General features: G+C 49.6%; 1 protein-coding gene across 1 annotated transcript in view; it reads left to right on the top strand.

Annotated features, from left to right (window-relative positions):
• TET3 (tet methylcytosine dioxygenase 3) overlaps positions 1 to 18,111 on the top strand; it is a 132,700-nt gene that overhangs the window by 70,581 nt on the left and 44,008 nt on the right. Inside the window, exons 3-4 of the mRNA XM_036751442.1 lie at positions 11,339 to 11,933; positions 12,318 to 13,838. Coding sequence (XP_036607337.1) covers positions 11,339 to 11,933; positions 12,318 to 13,838 — 2,116 coding nt within the window. The remainder of the gene's footprint in view (positions 1 to 11,338; positions 11,934 to 12,317; positions 13,839 to 18,111) is intronic.

Raw genomic sequence — 18,111 nt, 5'->3', positions numbered from 1 at the left:
CTAATAGGCCAGTTCAATGAAGGAGGGTTCTGAAGCAGGGCAGATGGGCCTTAACAAAGAATTATTCTGAAGGAAAACAAAGTCCTATACTTTGTGTGCAGAGGTGTAGGACACATTATCTCTCCCCATTTCAGACCTCTGGAATCTGGTGATGGCATTGATCAGGAAGGTTTCTCGTGCCTTTTTTTCTCTTGCCTTTTCTAAGGTCTTTCCATGTTGTTTTTCTTTTACATCATGGGGTCATGGTGTAAATTGCTTCTCCTGGCCCTGCTTACTTCCCTCTGCATCAGTCCAATGCAAGTCTTCCCAAGTTTTCCTGGATTTTTTAGATGGGGCCTTTTGATTGGTACAGTAACATTCCCTATATTACAATATGTCCAGCCATTTTCCAGGCAACAGGTGCGTATGGAAACCCCTCAGATGTGGCACTGTCTATTTAAACACCAACTTTGTGCCCTTCCCTTGCTGGCTAAATCTGGGTTTGGGGGAGAGGTGCTAGCAGCAAGATGAGGTCAGTTTCAGTCTCATCACAGACTGCCTCTTTTTGGTGGTTTTCCCCATAAAAGAATCCAAATGTGAGGCTATGCATGTATTAATATGGTAAGGACAAAACACTTTTCTTCAGGCTATTAACTCCCATTTGACTAAAAACTTCTTTGAGTTCTGGAGGGAAGGGACTCAAACTGAGATAACATCATCAGGTTTCACTGCTTTGGAAGCCACATCGAACCCAGGCTGATCCCCAAATGAGGGAGGCCCTGAGAAATGGGATGACACTCTCACCAAGTGCAAGAAAGCCACCTGTAAGCAGCCTGAACCACAGCAAGCCAAAGCTCCCTGAGAACACACCTCACAAGGACCCTGGGAAGTGGCTACAGTGCTTGTTCTACTGTCTGATTTATAGGTGAGGAACCTGAGGAAGGGAATCCCTGGGACTCACACAGCTGGGACGTGTCAGAGTTGGGAGATTCTGCCCCAGGGTTCTTCCAACACTGAAGCTCACGCTCACTTTCTGCCATGGCCTCAATGCTGCTGGTGGGATTCTGGCTTGATTGGGGAGTAAGTCTGGGGGGAATCTGGTGGAGAGGTTGATTCAGTGGCACTGAGAATGGGGACGTGTCCTGTGGCACAAGCAGCCCCCTCTGGATGCACCACAGACATAGTATAGGGGTGTGAGGTGACTGAACAGGACCAGTTTGCCAGGAAGGTACTGCACTTTGTGTTGTTCAGTATGATCCCATCCTAGAGTGGCTTGCCATTTCCTTCTCCAGCTCATTTTGCAGATGAAGAAACTGAGGCAAACAGGGTGAAGTGACTTGCCCAGGATCCCACAGCTAATGAGTGTCTGAGGCCAGATTTGAGCTGGAGAAGATGAGTCTTCCTGACTCCAGGCCTGATACTCTGTGTGCCATGGCACCCCCTAACTGCTCCAACTGCTGCCCTTATGCCTATAGGAAAGAGCAATAAGGAATCACACTGTCCAAGAATATTTCCCCTTGTGACCTGGGTGCTGTTGCTTGAGAGTGCCACCCCTTAGTGTCAGATTTAGAGCTGGAAGTGAATAGTAGATGCCATCAAATCCAGCTCTCTTCTAACAGAGAAGGAAACTAAGTCTGAGAGAGGTTAAGTGACTTGCTCAGGGTCACACAGCCAGTAACTGTGTAAGGCAGGATTGGAACCTGGTTCTTCTTGGTTCCCAGTCCAGCAGTGTCTTCACTGTACCATCTAGGTGTTTGGTATAGGGGTGGGCAGAGCATGTGATTTGGAGTCAGGAAGCTGGAGTTCCAGACTTGCATCAGACCCTGAAAGCCTTTCCTGATCCTCTTTGTATTGACCTTGTTTGTACAGTTATTTGCCTGTTGCCTTCCTCATTAGACTGAGCTCCTATAGGGCAGGGATTGTCTTTTGCCTCTCTTTGTATCCCCAGTGCTTATAAATATTTCCTGACTGACAGACTCTGGGCAAGTCTTTTGTTCTCTGAGCCTCAGTTTCCCCACTTGTAATATGAGGATAAAAGCACTTGCCTTTACAGGGGTTATGTGAAGAGCCAAAAAGAAAAAATGATATAGGCAAGGTGCTTTTTAAACTTCTGTCTAAATAAGAAGGCTGGATAGAGCAGAAGAGCTCAGGGAGGGAGATCAGTTCAGTGCCTTTGAAGCTATTAACACCTCCGTGTGGAATGAATGACAGCTGGCCCAGAGCTGGAGCCTGACAAACACTTGGTTTGGGTGGAGAAAAGTCAGGGTCAAGGGCCCTTTCAGAGGCAACAAATCTGGGTAGATTTTTCTGGGATTTTGCCTAAGAAAAGGGAGGAGAGATACAAGATACATCTGGAAAGGGACTGTTTAAAGATAGGGAAGACTTTCACATGTTTCTGGGCAGCAGGGAAGGAGTCAGCTAGGTGGAGATGGAAGAAAAGAGACAAAAATAAGTGCTATTGGCATCGTGGCCAATCTGCTGGAGAAGACAGAAGGAGATGGGGTCCAGGGTGCGTGGTAGAGGCAATAGCCTTACTTACTTAGTACACAGCTGCTTCTGCATACATATGTACATATTTGTACATATATGTAGATGTTTTCTCCCCTCTAGGGATTGCTTCACTTTTTGATGTATGCATCTCCTGGGCCTAGCGGAGTCTGGCATGTAGTAGGCACTTAATAAATGCATGTTGACGAATTGCTATTAAAGGGTTGGGAGTTGTAGAGAAGGAGGAGAACACCTAGAAAATGGTTTTGATGATTCCATTAATGCCATTGTCCTTGCCTGAAAAGTGGAGAGAAGGGAAGGTTTGGAACAACCACTGGGGGGTGGGTTCAAGAATCAATTAGGGAGGAGTCAAGGAATCACTTCACTGCCACTCAGGCCCAGTTGAGATTCTCCAATTTAAATTTGAAGTAGACAGCTCACATAAACGACCTCCTCCACTCCCATTCAGCAGCATGGGAGGAGGCGTTGAGGTCTTAGTGATAGTAATAATGCCACATCAAGGTTTCCCAAGGTGTGAGAGAAAGAGATCTGAGTCTGCAAAAGAGTGTAGGGATTAATTGGATCACTGACGGCTTGGGATTGGGAAACAGAGGAGAGACTCTGAGAAGGAGCAATGTTCAGGGAAGCATGGAGCTGAAAAGGAAGGAGTGTGAGCCTGTGCTACCATCATTGGGAGAGAGCCCATGACGTCCATCAGTCTTCTCTTAAGGAAGCAGTTTGATACGGTGGAGGGCAGGCTGAAAATGGAACCACAAAACCTGGATTTGAATTCAGGCCTTGACAACTAGCTGCGTGACTCTGGGCCAAACAATAATATTATAATGGTGCTAATTGACCTCACAGGCTGCTGTGAGGAAAACATTTTGTAAACCTTCAGGTGCTTAAATATGTGACAATGATCATTGGTCTAGGTTCTACTGCTGGGCTAGAAACCCTTAGGTATTCTCAGAGGCCCAGGAAGTGGCCTGAACGATAATGATGATCAGGATTTGGCAGATGTAACAAAAAGCCTTCTGCTTGTGGATGGGGTCGACAAAAACGCAAGGATCTAGGAGCGGAATCAAGACATCCATTATGGGTGCTATCCACATGAACTCAGCTCACAAGTTAGTAAGGAAATCTCAGCTGAGTTGTATGGATTTGTTTATGCAAATGGAGGGGTTTATACTGATTGTTTAGGACCAAGACATTGCCAGCAGAAATGTCAGAAGAGTTATAAAGAGGCTGTACTTAGTGATCCGTGTAAATTCTGCAAGGAAAAGGTAGAAAGTAGGTAATACATCCCTTCAGGTGGCAAAAATTTAGCACCTAACTTGGCCTCAGCCTTGGATCACTCCCACCATCCACTGCTTTTGCCCCTACACACATGTCAATGAATGAAGGAGAAAAGCACACAACTGCTCTGGGTCTACTATAAATTAATTTATACTCCTATTAATTTTTCTATTAAAAAACCTCACCTGGGCCCTCACTGCTGCTAGGCAATCCTCCTTCATCAACTTACTCTCCCAGTCTCCCAAGTGGCTCTTCCAAACCTTTTCATCCCTTCTCATATCATCTCTGGTTCCCCTCCTCTCCACCTTCTCAGCTACAGGAAAAAAAAAATTGAGGCTGTTTGCACCGAGCTCCCACCTCTCCCCTCTTCCTCATCTTCTATCACTTAAGTACCTTCTGCCCCTCTCTCCTCCTTTACTCTTGTCTCACACAAAGAAGTGGCCTTATTCCTTTCCAAAGCTAGCCCCTTTGCCTGCATGGGCAATCCCATTCCATCCCATCTTCATCAGCAGATTGCCCCTTCTCTCACTTATCTACAGTCTCTCCCTGTCTCCTGGCTAAGCATTCTCATGTTCCTCTCCCCCTTCAACAAAAACCCCTCACTTGATTCTCCCATCCCTGCTGTCATCTTATATATCTCTTTGTGGATAAACTCCTTGAGGTCATCTACAATACAACTAAGTACAGAATGAGATTTGCTAGTCATTGGCTTTGCTTGGATGTTGTTAGCATTTGGAATTGTGTGGAGAGCTTGTAATCAGTGCTTCTTGGACGGGATAGGGAATCCTATGTCTCACACCAAGACCAGCGTGAGGGAGACCTTTTTGGGGGCAGGGAAGGGTACCTAGCACAGGGGTCTGTCTGGCTAGTGAAGCAAATACATTGTCTAGATGACCGATCTGATTTCTTCTTGTAAAATGTTTTAGATAACCTCCCCCGCCCTCCCCCTCCCCCAACTCTAGAATCTTGTGAAAGAAATGTAGTCTCTAGATTTCCCGAGTATTGTTCCATTCTGGCTGGGGAAGGGGGTGAGTGGCACATTTTTGAGCATGTAGCTGTCAGGTAGCAGCTGAGGCCGGGTGCCTTCGGGGTGATAGGATGTCACAGCTAATCAACAAAGAACTAAAATGTATTTTGTGCCCACCTGGCATAACACCGACCAGGTGACCAGGTCCCAGATTTTATTTGGGATTGGGGAGCCTGGAGGGAGGGAGACAAAGTGAGCAGTGCACATGGGTGACTTAGCTCGATCTAAAGAGTTCGTTTACCTGAAAGTAGGCTGGGACCTTTTCCAGGCTAGGCAGAGTGTTCTATATTGTCACTCAGTGCTCAGGGGGGGAAAGTCATGGAGGACAGATGTGGCTGCAGAGCTCGGGAGAGGAGTTGGGGGCAGGGAGGAGGGGCTGCTCGTTGGAGTTTTGGTGGTTTCCTATCTTCTCTGCTCTTTATTCTCTTAGCCGAATTTAGAGGGTTGGGGAGGGGGCAGGGAAGCTAGCAAGGAGCGGGGGAGGGAGAGAGGGAGGGACTGGGCAGGGCGGGGCTGGGCTGGGCTGGGGCCATGCTGGGGTTGTGGGTGCTGGCTATGTGAGCCTGCCTCTCCCCAGCCCCCAGTCAGGACCCTTGAGCCAGGCCAACCTCCCCCGAGGACGCCACCACCACTGCAGGGGGACCTGCTGGTACGTGTTGGTACGTGTGCGGGGTGCCTGGGGTAATGGCCCCTTCAGCCGAGTCTGAGGCAGGGGCCGGGGGCGGGACTGCTGCTGCTGCTGCTTAAGTGCCTCTGGTCGCTTGCTGCAGCCGCTTCCTGCTTAGCCCTGCTGGGAGAGAGCTGGGGTTTGTCACGTTCTTCTGGCCCCGGGGGAAGGGGAGGGGGGCGGGATTCCTCCAGCCCCAGGTTTCAGGGATCTTCCCCACCCCCAACCCAAGGGAGTGACAGAGGAAAGGAAAGACTGGATATGGACTATCTCCCTCCCCTAGACCCTGGCTCTGTTGGAGTGGTCTGAGTGGGGGCTGCACTCATCTCGGGGTGGCCTTGTGGGGCGGGGTGGAGGAAGGCTGAGCCTAGGAAGCCGGTGCATTCTGGAGTGGCGGGTGGCTGTGGGGAGAGTCAGAGGTCTAGAGGGGAACTGAGGGCAGGGGCTGCGAGTGATAGCCCAAATTTGGGCTAGGACAAGCTTTTTGGTGTGTTTGAACACTCTTGGTTTGTATACACAGCTGCAGAGACTTCACCAGTGGGAGGGCCTCCACCGCCTTCCCGCCCCCATCCCTGTGTGCTCCCCTCCCCCAGGCAGGCAGTGTTGCCCTGAGAGAAGAGGGGGAGCTGAGGCTGAGCCCAGGCTGGGCTGAGGCCTGAAACTTCAGTGAAAGTGTATGTGCTGGGAGGGTGTGTGTGTGTGTGTGTGTGTGTGTGTGTGTGTGTGTGTGTGTGTGCAGAGTCTGGCCTGTGATCAAGGTGGGTCCCAGGGTGCTGCAAAAGGGATGTGGAGGTGGGGACAGAGGAAAGGCAGGGATGCAGAGGCCAGTGAGGCAGGTTCTATAACCTGGATCTTGTTGCATGAATGGGGGTGGGGGAGAATTTATTTTCATTTATTTATTTATTTTTTGCCGTATTGACATAGGAGGAAGGCACTGGTTTAATCTAAAGGCTTTTAACCTTTTTTCAGCTTTGTACTCCTTGACTTTAAGCAAATTTTCCTTTCCTCCCTATGCAATATGAAAGGAAATAAATCCTAGAGGGATTACTTTCTGTAGATGATAGCTATTTAGCAAATATTCCCTTGTCCAGGTGAGAAGCTGCTCAGGGTGGGACATACCTAGAGGACACTAGAGGACAGTAATTGCTCAAACACAATAAACAGGATATAATGTAACCAAGAAAATGTAGCAATTGGCTGGAGCGCAGACACAATGCCATAGTAGATACAATGTAGCAGATGCAGTGTTGAGAGATACAATGTGGCAGATGTAGCATATTGGGGACCCTCCAAGTAGCACACAGGTTGATGTGCTCTGAATTCCCCCTGGGCCGCAGCCCTACAGAGACCCTCACACCCAGGTAGACAGACTATTTCTCTGTAGGGCAAGGAGTTTTTCCTAAAGGTGATTTTCCACTCTGAGAGATTTATTTCATCAGCAATTCCCAGGAGAGGAGTATTCTCCAACAGATGAATAATTGAGCTGCCCTTAGGAATCTGCCCTAATAAAACACAGGGAACAAGTGAGCTGCAGATCCCATTCAGTGGGGGCTCAGGGTATGGAAGGGGTTTCTCTTCCCTTTTGAGGGGCTGGATGGGGAGCCAGATGTTTGGAAACATGGATGGGGGTTGGGGGCTGCTGAGCCAAAGGACCTCTGATAGCTGTCTCCTTGCTTTCTCTGCCAGAGGAACAAAGAACAGAGCACTGGCTTGTGTCTGTGAATTGACTCTGCTAAGGGAAAAACCTCCCTTATCATAAAGCAGAGAAATGGTCCCTTGTGAATTAACCCTTAGAGATCTCAGAGGCCAGAGGAGGAGGAGCCAGTGTTGGTATTCTTTGCAGGGACTCTTCTCCCTCTGTCCCCTGCCCCTACCACACACTAAATCAATCATCTTTAGCTGCCTTGAGAGGGGCTGAGTGTGCTGATGGGGGCCAGGGGTCAGGAGGAGATCATGGGCTTCTCTTCTGAGCAGGCCACTCTGGTGGATACCCTTTGGTTCCAGGAGCCACAGAAGCACATGGATGAGATTGGGAGAGGGCAGCTTGGATGGGGCAGGACAATAGGAGAATCTAATGATGCTTTGGCCGGGACCTTTGGGGAGGAGAGGAAGGGGGAGTTGTTGTCAATTATTTGAAGGACTATCAACTCAACTTGTCTCAGGGATCAGATCTGGAAACAATGAGGGAAAGCTGCTGAGGCAGATTTAGGACTGAGCTAAGGAGGACTTCCTTTAAAAAAAATAGAGCTAAGCAAACAAGGAAAGGGCTGCCTGAGGATTACTGGGCTCCCCCCCTCCCCCAAGGTCTTCAAGTAGAGACTGGATGACCCCATCCTTGTCAGGGATGTGGCAGATAAGAGGAAATCTCATTCAGTTGTCAGTTTGATGGAGGGATTTCAAAGCCCTTCCAAATCTGACCTGTTCCCCAAGACTGTGATTAAATTGTCTCTGGCCGAACAGGAGTGGTAATAAATAATAATAAACACTAACACTGATGTAGCAAGTTAAGGTTTGCAAAGCACTCAATGTCTGTAATCTCATTTGATCCTGACAACAACTCTGGGAGGTAGATGCTACTATCATCCTCATTTCATGGGTGAGGAAGCCAAAGCAGAGAGATGTTAGCTGAGTTGCCTGGAGTCCCACATCTGAGGCAAAATTCAAACTCAGGTCTTCCTAATCTCCAGTCCCATGCTCTATTTCCTCTGCCACCCAGTCACCTGAGATGGGCTGATAGCCTTCTCGGCAGGCATCCTGAATGACTGTGGACAAGTCCTTCTGTCTGAGGAGTTAGGGCAGAGATGGGCCTTGGTGGTCTTGGAGGCTGACTCTTTCATTCTGCAGTGAGGCCTAAAATGCCAAGCACTCTGCCCACTGAAGCCCATGATGGCATGCCAGCTTGTTCTACTCTTAGACAATTCTCGTGGTTAGGAATTTTTTTTCCTTACTGAGCCAAACACTACTCGCCTCTCTGTAGCACAGAATGATAGATTTGGAGCCAGAAAGAACCTTAGAGGTAATCTGGGTTAGTGCCCTCATTTTACAGAAGAGGAAACTGGGTCCCAGAGGCCTTTTTTTGGGAGGGGGGAAGGCAGAGCAATTGCGATTAAGTGACTTGCCCAAGGTCACACAGCTAGTAACTATGTCAAGTATCTGAACCGGATTTGCGCTCAGGTCCTCCTGACTCCCGGACCAGTGCTCTACTCACTGTGCCACCTAGCTGCCCCCTACCCCCAGTCCTTTTTACAAATTTTACAAATGCAGAGTTATTACTTCAAACAATGGATGTATCTTTCAAAGGTAAAGACCCTAGACTCTTGGTAACTGTGATGGGCCCCAAATTAGAACTGGATGCCCCAGGAGCTCCCTTATGTTGAAAGACAGAAGGCTGAGTGACCACTTATTATCAAAGAAATTCTTATTCTGAAATGGGTTGGGCTAGATAACCTCTGAGGTCCCTTCCAACTCAGAGCCTGGCTCTGACCCTTCCCCCTGCTGCTGCAGAAATTATCTACTAAGTACACATCCCTGGTCTTGATCCCTTAGTAAACATGCTTCTAGCATCATGATCAAGGCTAGAAGGAACTTGGGTGAATCTTGTAGCCCTTCCTCAGTCCTGCTTCCCCTTGCAGACCAGTCAGCAGGCTCTTCAAGGAGAAGCCCCAGCTTCCCCAGAGTGCAAAGGGCAGCCAGAGATGGGACTTCACCTACAATCCAGGACTCTTTGCACAAACACATGCTTCTTCCATGTGCTGAGATCTCAGCTCCTGTTGCTGGGGTCGGTCAGGAAAAGTCCAGGACAATTATATCTATGACCTCCTGATAGAGATTGGTTCTTCTCTTGTGGTGATGACTCTTTTGTTGGTATTAGGGCTGCCCTCATTGATCCAGAGGCTTGAAGATGCCACAACCAATATTGATTGCCTGGCTACCGGATCCTTGTTATATTGAGGGATCCCTGCCCTTCTCTCAAGTGCTTCTTAATATTCCTAATATATTTCATCCCTTGACTCCCTAACTTTGTACATGGAAAGAGGAAGTGCTTCATTCTGTCTTCCTCTCCTCGTGTTCTTCCTAATTTCCCTTTGAAATGTGCTTTATTTAAAAAAAATCAGACAAAACCAATGAAAATTTAATGGTGTATGCAACTTTCATTTCCATAAGCTCCCCCCAACTTTATACTGAGAGGCAGGTGTTTCACCCTAGACCAAGATTAATCTGATTTCAACTGACTTTTAAAACAGTGTTTTATCAATGTTTAATTATCATTTTTTTTGTTTTTACATCACCTTTGTTCCCAAATACTTCCCTCCTCCCATGAACCATCCCTTAGAAGTTTTTTTTTTTTTAAAGAAGAGGAACAAATGAGCAAAATGAACCAGTACCTCAATCAAGCTTGCCAGTGTTTGTGATGTTTCCCACTACTGCAGGCCCCCAGCTACCCACCTACCCACTCCCCCACTGCTGTGAAGAACCAGCTGCTGAGTCTTTTTGGCCCCAAGCTCAGATCATTTCAATGGCAAAGCATTCCATTTAGTGTAGTCACTGTGTTTTTTATTTTGAGGTTCTTCCCATTTCGCTTTGTATCAGTTGATCAGTCTTCCCATGGTTCTCTTTTTCATCGGGGCTGGAAATAGATTGGATTGGATGCCTTTTATTCCTTCTCTTTTTGGGAAGGATATTGAGAAACTGGAGAGTGAGCGAAATGAGTAGGCAACTGAAACCGTGGCCATATTATGAAGAGCTGAAAGACTGTGACTGTTAAAACCCTAATTGCTTGGAAGGCTCTCCTGTGGAACTGGCATTTGGATCCTGAGGTGTGATGGAGAAGACTGATAGTCAGGCCTGGGTTCAGATCCCTCCTCCACCACTTTGTGTCTCTGGGCAAGTAATGTTACTCTTTGAGCCTCAGTCGCCTCACCTATGAAATGAGGGGGGAGGGGTCTGACTGTAACCTCAAAGGCCTCTTGTAGTTCTAGCCCCATGGTCCTGTGTGTGACCTTAGGAATCTCACTTCACTTCCTTCACTTGTAGAATGAAAGGGGTTGGACTCTGGTCTTCTAAAGCTTCTTCTAGCTGCTTGTACCCATTGACAATCAACTCCAGATTTTCCTGACTCTATTCTCTTTGCTGTCTTGTGGCATCAAGTCAGCAAGAATCCTCCTCTCTTCTCTCCCTTCCCCCATACTTGGATTCAGGATCTATCACACTGCTCTAGTGGGCAGCGGATTAGCTTTCTTTTTCTCTGTCCAACATCAGAACTTAGGGCCAGAGTCTCTTTGGGAAGGTGGCCTTTTTACTCTCCCCCAGAGCTTTTTTTTTTTTATCAGCCAATCTTTGGAGTTTCAAAGGTTTATATCGGTCTACTTAGACTTCATGAATTTAAGAAGCAAAAATCCAAGTATTACAACTTGGTGTTTTGAACATTCATATCCTCTCTTGACCATTGAGTTGGTGGTGAGATTCAGAAGATCAGGGGTTCAATAAACTAGGAGTAGGGGAGGCACAGAGCCAACTCTGTGTAATGAACGGGGAAGGTCCATTCAAATTCTCCTCGGATACTTAGCAGCTGCGTGACCTTTGGTCAGTCATTGTATCTCTGATCCTCATCTGTAAAGTGGGGGATGGGATTCATTCTTGTACTTTCTGCCTTTGCAGGACTTATAAGGGTCTAATCACATCATTTTTGTGAAGCACATTGAAAACTTTGCAAGGTGTATATGTGGTCTATTCTTACTCATCCCACAGGGGAAAGGGTTGGAAATAATTACAGGGGGTAGGGTGTGCAGTGGCAGGACTCTGACCTGTAACACGCTAACAGGCTTGGCGTCTGGCTCACCTACTTCTCTTGTTCTTCCTCTCCTCCCCACCCCCTTCCCCAGACAGGCTTGGAGGGAAGCCCAGTTGATGGACCCGTCCCAGGCCGGATGGACCCAGGGCCGGTGTACCATGGGGAGGAACGGCGGCTGAACACTCCTAGGGCCCCGGTCAATGGGGCCGGAGAACCGGCTGGGCCAGGACTGCTGGGGGTTGGAGGAGTATGGCAGGTCGACCAGAAGCCTGATTGGGAACCTTCCCCCAGCCCTGCTCATGCTGCCCACCCAGAAGATGCCCATGACCTTGTGGCCTTCTCAGCAGTGGCTGAAGCTGTTTCCTCCTATGGGGCCCTTAGTACTCGCCTCTATGAGACCTTCAATCGGGAGATGAGCCGAGAGGGTGGCGGCAACCTCAATGGCCCTCGACCTGGCCCTGAGAGCTATTCTGCAGGGGGAGAAGACCTGGATACCCTTCAGACAGCCCTGGCACTGGCCCGCCATGGTATGAAGCCACCCAACTGCAACTGTGATGGGCCTGAGTGTCCTGACTACCTCGAGTGGCTGGAGGGAAAGATCAAATCTGTGGCTGTTGGGGGAGGGGAGGACCGGCCTCGACCACCAGAGTCTTTGCCTCCAAGTGAAGTGGGCCTCCCTGCTCCAGGTCCCCTCCATCCTGGTGATGTGGGCCTCCCTGCTCCTGGGCCCCTCCATCCTGGTGATGTGGGCCTCCCTGCTCCTGGGCCCCTCCATCCTGGTGAAGTTGGCCTCCCTGCTCCTGGGCCCCTCCATCCTGGTGAAGTTGGCCTCCCTGCACCTGGACCCCTCCATCCTGGTGATGTGGGCCTCCCTGCTCCTGGGCCCCTCCATTCTGGTGATGTGGGCCTCCCTGCACCTGGGCCCCTCCATCCTGGTGAAGTGGGCCTCCCTGCTCCTGGGCCCCTCCATCCTGGTGAAGTGGGCCTCCCTGCACCTGGACCCCTCCATCCTGGTGATGTGGGCCTCCCTGCTCCTGGGCCCCTCCATTCTGGTGAAGTGGGCCTCCCAGCCCTGGGCCCTGGGCCCCTTCTCAGCCCTGACGCTCCCCAGCTGCACTCACCCAATGGTCTGCCACTTTCAGAGAGTGCCCTAAACATCGCCAAGGAGAAAAACATCAGCCTGCAGACAGCCATCGCCATAGAAGCCCTCACCCAGCTCTCCTCCACCCTGCCTCAGCCATCCCCCTGCCCACAGTCCAAGGCCTTATCCCCAAATCCTCCGTTTCGACCTCCTCAGTCTTACATTCGGACCTCCCCATGGCCTGTGGGCCCACCTGAAGAGCCTCAGTCCTGTGCTCCTGAGAGTTCAGCCTTCCCTCCAGTAGCCCCTCGCACTGAGTATCCTGAGGTCTGGGGCCCAGACACGTCACCTGTGACACCTTGCACCTCCTGGCCAGTCCCCCGATCTGGCCCTGACCCAATGGCCGAGTTGGAACAACTTCTGGGCAGCTCCAATGACTACATCCCATCATCTTTCAAACGGCCTGAGGCCCTGCCTGCGAAGCCCAAGATCAAGGTTGAACCCCGATCCCCCCCTGCCCCTGCTCCCAGTCCCCGGAAAGAGGCACCGACTCCACCTTCAGATCCTGACACCCACCGAAAGGTCCAGTCAACCCTCCAACAGCACCTGCATCACAAGCGCAGCCTTTTCCTTGAGCAGAACCAGGGCAGTGCCTGCCCCAGGGCCTCCTCGGTGCCCCCCACCCGGAGCTGGTGGGCCCCTCCAATTCCTGGGAACCCTCGGCCCTCTGACAAACCAGTCAAGGAAAAGAAGAAGAAACAGCTGCCTGCAGTTGGTGGCCTGGTGGGGGGTGAGAAACGTGCCCTAGGGCTCAAGACGGTCACTCGGAAGATAGTGCAAATCAAGAAGCCTAAGGTCCGGGACTCCCACCCTCGATTCATGCCTCTACGCCAGATCAATCTGGAAGTGTTGAGGAGCCCTGCTCCTGGGGCCCCAAAGGCAGGTGCCACTCCCCCTCTGCCTCCCTGCAGGGGCACCCCCTCCATGCCCGTAGTCCCAGCCCCTTCCCATGCATTATTTGCACCAGGTCCCTCTGGGGGTAGCCTTTTGCCCCCTACTCAGGAAATGGCTTGTCCCAGCCTTGCCGCTGCCCTACAGTCTAGCCCCGCTGTCCCTCTGGTCCCTGCTGATGACAAGCTGGAGGAGCTCTTCCAGCAGTTTGAAGCCGAGTTTGGGGACAACTTTGGCCTTGCAGCTGCACCCCCTGCCCCTGCCTGCTCCCCTGAGCACCTAGCATCCTGTGTCCTACGCCCTGAGAGCCCCTTTTCTGGACGCTCCCGAAAACAAATGAAGATTGAGGCATCAGGTTCTGTTGCTGTGATTTCTACCACCTGCCTCGAGGCAGAGGAAGGGGGCCTGGAGACACCCACCAAGCAGGAGCAGACAGCCACTCCCAACCTCCGGGGCTTCCTAGAGTCTCCACTCAAGTACCTGGACACCCCCACCAAGAACCTGCTGGACACCCCCTCCAAGAGAGCTCAGGCTGAGTTCCCCGTCTGTGAGTGTGTTGGTGAGTCTTGCTCTGCTGTGTTCCAACTCGAGACTGCTAGAGACAGCAATACTGTGAGATCAGAGCTTTTGAGTAGAAAGGGGTTTGGGATTTGTCCCACTGATCGTCACATTTGGCAGATGAGGAAACTGAGGCACAGACAAGTGAGGTGATTTGCTCAAGGTCATGACTCTTGGAGGGAGGAGATGGGAACGTTGGGCCTTTGGGGATCCAGGCTGGCCCGGGTGTGCTATTATCTTTCCTCGGCGCAAGGGAACCTGCAGAAAACATATAGCTATGCCACATTATGTGCTGGGAAAGGTCAAGGGAGAGAGGCATCTTCCTAGCCCCTGACTCCTTCAGGACCTGAGTTCTTCCCCTTAGCTTTAGTTTTGGTCTTGGAGTTTGGGCTGTCCTCCCTCCTCTCCAGCAATGTGCTTCATGTCCCCAACAGGCTAAAGGATTATATAGAGGGCAGAAAGGCCTGAGTTCAAATCCTGCCTCAGACATTTAATTGTTATGCAACCCTGAGTAACTTGATTAACCTTTGCCTGCCTCAGTTTCCTCATCTGTAAAATAGAGATAATAAGAAGTATCTACCTCCCAGGGGGTGTGAGGATAAAATGAGAGGATGATTGCACTTTGCAAACCTAAAGTATAATTGCTTTATTATTATTATTGTCATCATCATCACCATCGTCACTGTTGTTATCACAGCTATCCTTTGAAGGGCCTCCAGTGAGCTTCTAGGAGAACCCTAGGAGGAAAAGTTTGGTCCCAGACTGATTTTCTTCCACTGCTCTGGTGCCAGGCAGCATTGGAGTTCAGCTGCATTTCTGGTCCCTCACTCCACACTGCTGCTTTATCAAAGGTCCCTGTGCCCTCCCAGGTCTCAGGTTAAGACCACAGCAGACTGTAAGGATGGAACAGGAGACTGTCTTTGATAAGGACAAGTTAGGGCTTCATGGTGGGTAGGTCATAAGAACAGCCCAGAGAGATCAGAAAATCTCTGATTCCCTTGTAGAAAACACCCCAAGGTCCCAAGGATGTTAAGGTCGACTTCTCATAGGTGAGGTTTCAGCTAGGTCTTGAAGCTATAAAAGCCAGGAGAGGAAAATGAGTTGGGAGAGAATTTCTGGCAGGTGAGAAAAAAAATGGCCAGAACTGGAGGAAGGCCAGGTCAGGACAGGGCTTTAAATGTTTAAATGTGCACGTGCACACACACATACCCTCTCCCCTGAAAGTCAGCAGGTGTGGCCTGGAGGAAAATCTAGCCAACAAAAATGCAGACAGGTAGAAGAAGAACCAGGGGTGAGTGGGATCATGAAGACCTAGAAAGAAGAAAGTGTTAAGGAGAATTGGGGTGCAGGGGGAGTGGTGACAATGTCACCATCTACAGAGAGGTCAGCAACATTGAGGACCAAGAGAAGTCCATTGTACAGGATGGGGGAGTCCTGGTTTAAGAGATGTTCATGTGAATCACATACACTGGGAAGGGTCTTAGTCTGTCCAGGAGCCAATAGAGGATATGCCCTCCATGCCATATGCCTCTGTGGCATCCAGTGTGACCTTAGCCTCCATTTCTGGCTAGCACAGCAGCATCCATTTCCCGGGAGGTGATAATCCTTCCGTTCTCTTCCTTGGTCAGGCCACTGGCTTATTTCTTCACCTCTGGGTGTGAGATTTGGAGATGGGATGGATAAGTCTGGAGAAAAGCATTAAGCATGGTGAAGGTCTATTACTATTACCACATCATATGCCAGGTTTTTTGAATGTCTGCTCTGCTAGCTGCCAGCTATACAGAGATAAAACTGAAAATGGTCCCCTTCTTCAAAGACCTAACCCATTGGGTTAAACAAGTAAATACATGATCAGATAAAAGTAAGTACTCAAATGTGGACAAACACATGGGTGTGACAAAGTCAATAGAATGATGTAGGCAAAGTAAATACACAACTGTATCCTAAGTAAATACAGTGTAATTGAACAAGAGGTATCCAGGGTTCTTCTGTGTGTTACAGTGACAGAAAAGGGAGGTAGGCAGGAGGATGCCATTTGTAGGGGCATCATCCAAGGACTGGGCACCTCTCCATCCCTAGAAACCACAAGTGCTTTTGGGGGGGGGGCAGTGTCTGTGATTTGATTTATAAAAAACATATTTTGATAACCACATTTCGGCATAATTGGATTCTTTGTATTCCTATGTGCTTTTTATTATGTCCATTTAAAAACGTGATTTGAGATAGACCGCCCAGAGCTATCACAGGAACCAAAGATAGAAAAAAGGTTAGTTAGCCCTGCTCTAGAATATCCCCTAGTAACTTCCCCTATCCTGGTCTTTTATATATTTGAAGGTTCCTACTTGCTTCAGTGTCTCCTAAGATAGCTATTCCCAAGGAGGATAGGCCCAAGGTGGCATTGGTGCCAGGGGAGGGAGGGGCCCCTCAGCTGGAATCCTCAAAGATGGGTTATCACCTAGCAGGCGTGTTGTCAAGGGAGAGGCTTCATGTTCCCATCATGCTTAGCCCAGGTGAAGTCGTTCCATGCTTTGGGGCATTTTTGAGGTTGTCTTCTCAGAGATACTCTGAATCATAAGGTTTTATAGACTGGAAGAAGCTTCTGGGGTCATCTCATTCTGCAAATGAGGAAACATGGAGGGAGTCAGGTCATGATTGGTGGAGCCAGGATTTGAACTCACTTCCCCAGACTACCACATTCATGTTCTTTTATTTGTGACATCACAGCCTCCCTCCAAGGATAAGGCTGGAAGGCACTCCATCTCTCAAATTTGTGCCTTTCCCATACTGTTTAGGAGAGCTATGTGTACCCCCTGAGGATAAAGGATGTATGAGAGGGGCCATGTCTTCCTGGCCCCTGGGTAGGTGATTTCTCTAGATGCCCTAGACTTGTGCCATGTACAGAGTGCAGATCCTGCCTCTCCTGGGCAGGGGCGGGGGGTGGGGGGGAGGTGAGGAGGGGAATGCCAGAATCTCAGGTTGGAAGGGACCTAGGCCATGGTTGTCCTATCCATTGGGTAAAAATCACCTCCATAGCAATAGAATAGCTCGTATTGATCTGGGGTTGCAAAGTATTTTCCATTGTCTCCTTCAGCCCTCATAACAACCCTGTGAAATAAATGCCACAGGGATAATTGTCCCCATTTTACAGATGTGCAGATTGAGTGACATTTCTTAGGACACGATTAATGTCACAGGTAGGATTTGAACCTATGGCTTTCTTGATTCCGTCCTCTGGGCTCCTGCTTCCCATCATGTTGCTTCCATTTGAATATCTCATGGGAGTGGAGGCAGCTCAAAGTGTTAGGAAGTTTCTCTCTTACACCAGGTCCATGTTGATTTCTCCACAACTTCCATTCCTTGCTCCTAATTCTACACAGCGTCAGATTTGGAAGGGACCTCAAGGGCTATGGAGCCCAACTTGTTCCTCTTCCTAAAGAAGTCCCATTAGGACCCATCTAATATTGGCAAACATATTGCTTTGGAACAGTTCTTAGTAGGAGAGTTGTCCAGCCATCCAGCAGGAATGGGCCTCTCTGCATCTCTTCCCTCTGGGGTCATACCAACCAAGCCAGACTCCTGCTGTAGGTGCTTGCCCATCAAATGACTCCCCTGAATCTTCTCATGTCTGGTTCCTCCACCAGGACAGTCTGCTCTGGTGTCCTTTGATGACATCTTTGTGACCTCTGCCCTGTAGGAGCTAGCAGGAGAGCCTTCTACCTGACAGCCCTTCAGAGAGAAGCTTGTGGTCACCTATTGGGTCATTCCCCAAGTCTTCTTCAGGCTAAACATTTCCAGTGCCGTGTAGATGCTGCTGCTGGGGATCCAAGGGCCACTTCAGCTTTTTGCTGACTTTTGCTCCTCTCTCCTTTCATCCATCCATTCACCCCTATCACCACCTCCCTCCCCCCACTCATGAAGTTGATGAGTAGGTCATGGAGGTGAAGTAACACCTGACTCATCCCTTCCAGTTCCAAGTCCTTAGGGCCCTGCCGTTGGGTGGCTAGCTTGAGATCCCTCTCCCCAAGAGATGGAGGACCCTCTCAGGAGGCCCAGAAGCCTCCTTCAGAAGAGCACATATTTCAACTCTCCTCACCAGAGTTCCTTGAGATCATTCTCGTCATTTTGCAGATGAAGAAACTGAGGCTCAGAGAGATGAGATAGTCTGGCTATATTCATAGCAGTGGGGTCAGAGTCAGGATTTACCCTGGGGCTGCTGACCTCAAATCCTTTTCCTTCTTGCCCTTGGTTTGCTGTTAATTAGCACTGCCCGAAAT

The sequence above is a fragment of the Trichosurus vulpecula genome, chromosome 3 (genome assembly GCF_011100635.1).
Source record: "Trichosurus vulpecula isolate mTriVul1 chromosome 3, mTriVul1.pri, whole genome shotgun sequence".
NCBI classification, from domain to species: Eukaryota; Metazoa; Chordata; class Mammalia; order Diprotodontia; family Phalangeridae; genus Trichosurus; species Trichosurus vulpecula.
Note: the sequence above shows the minus strand (reverse complement) of the source record. Positions and strands in the feature narration are given on the sequence as shown.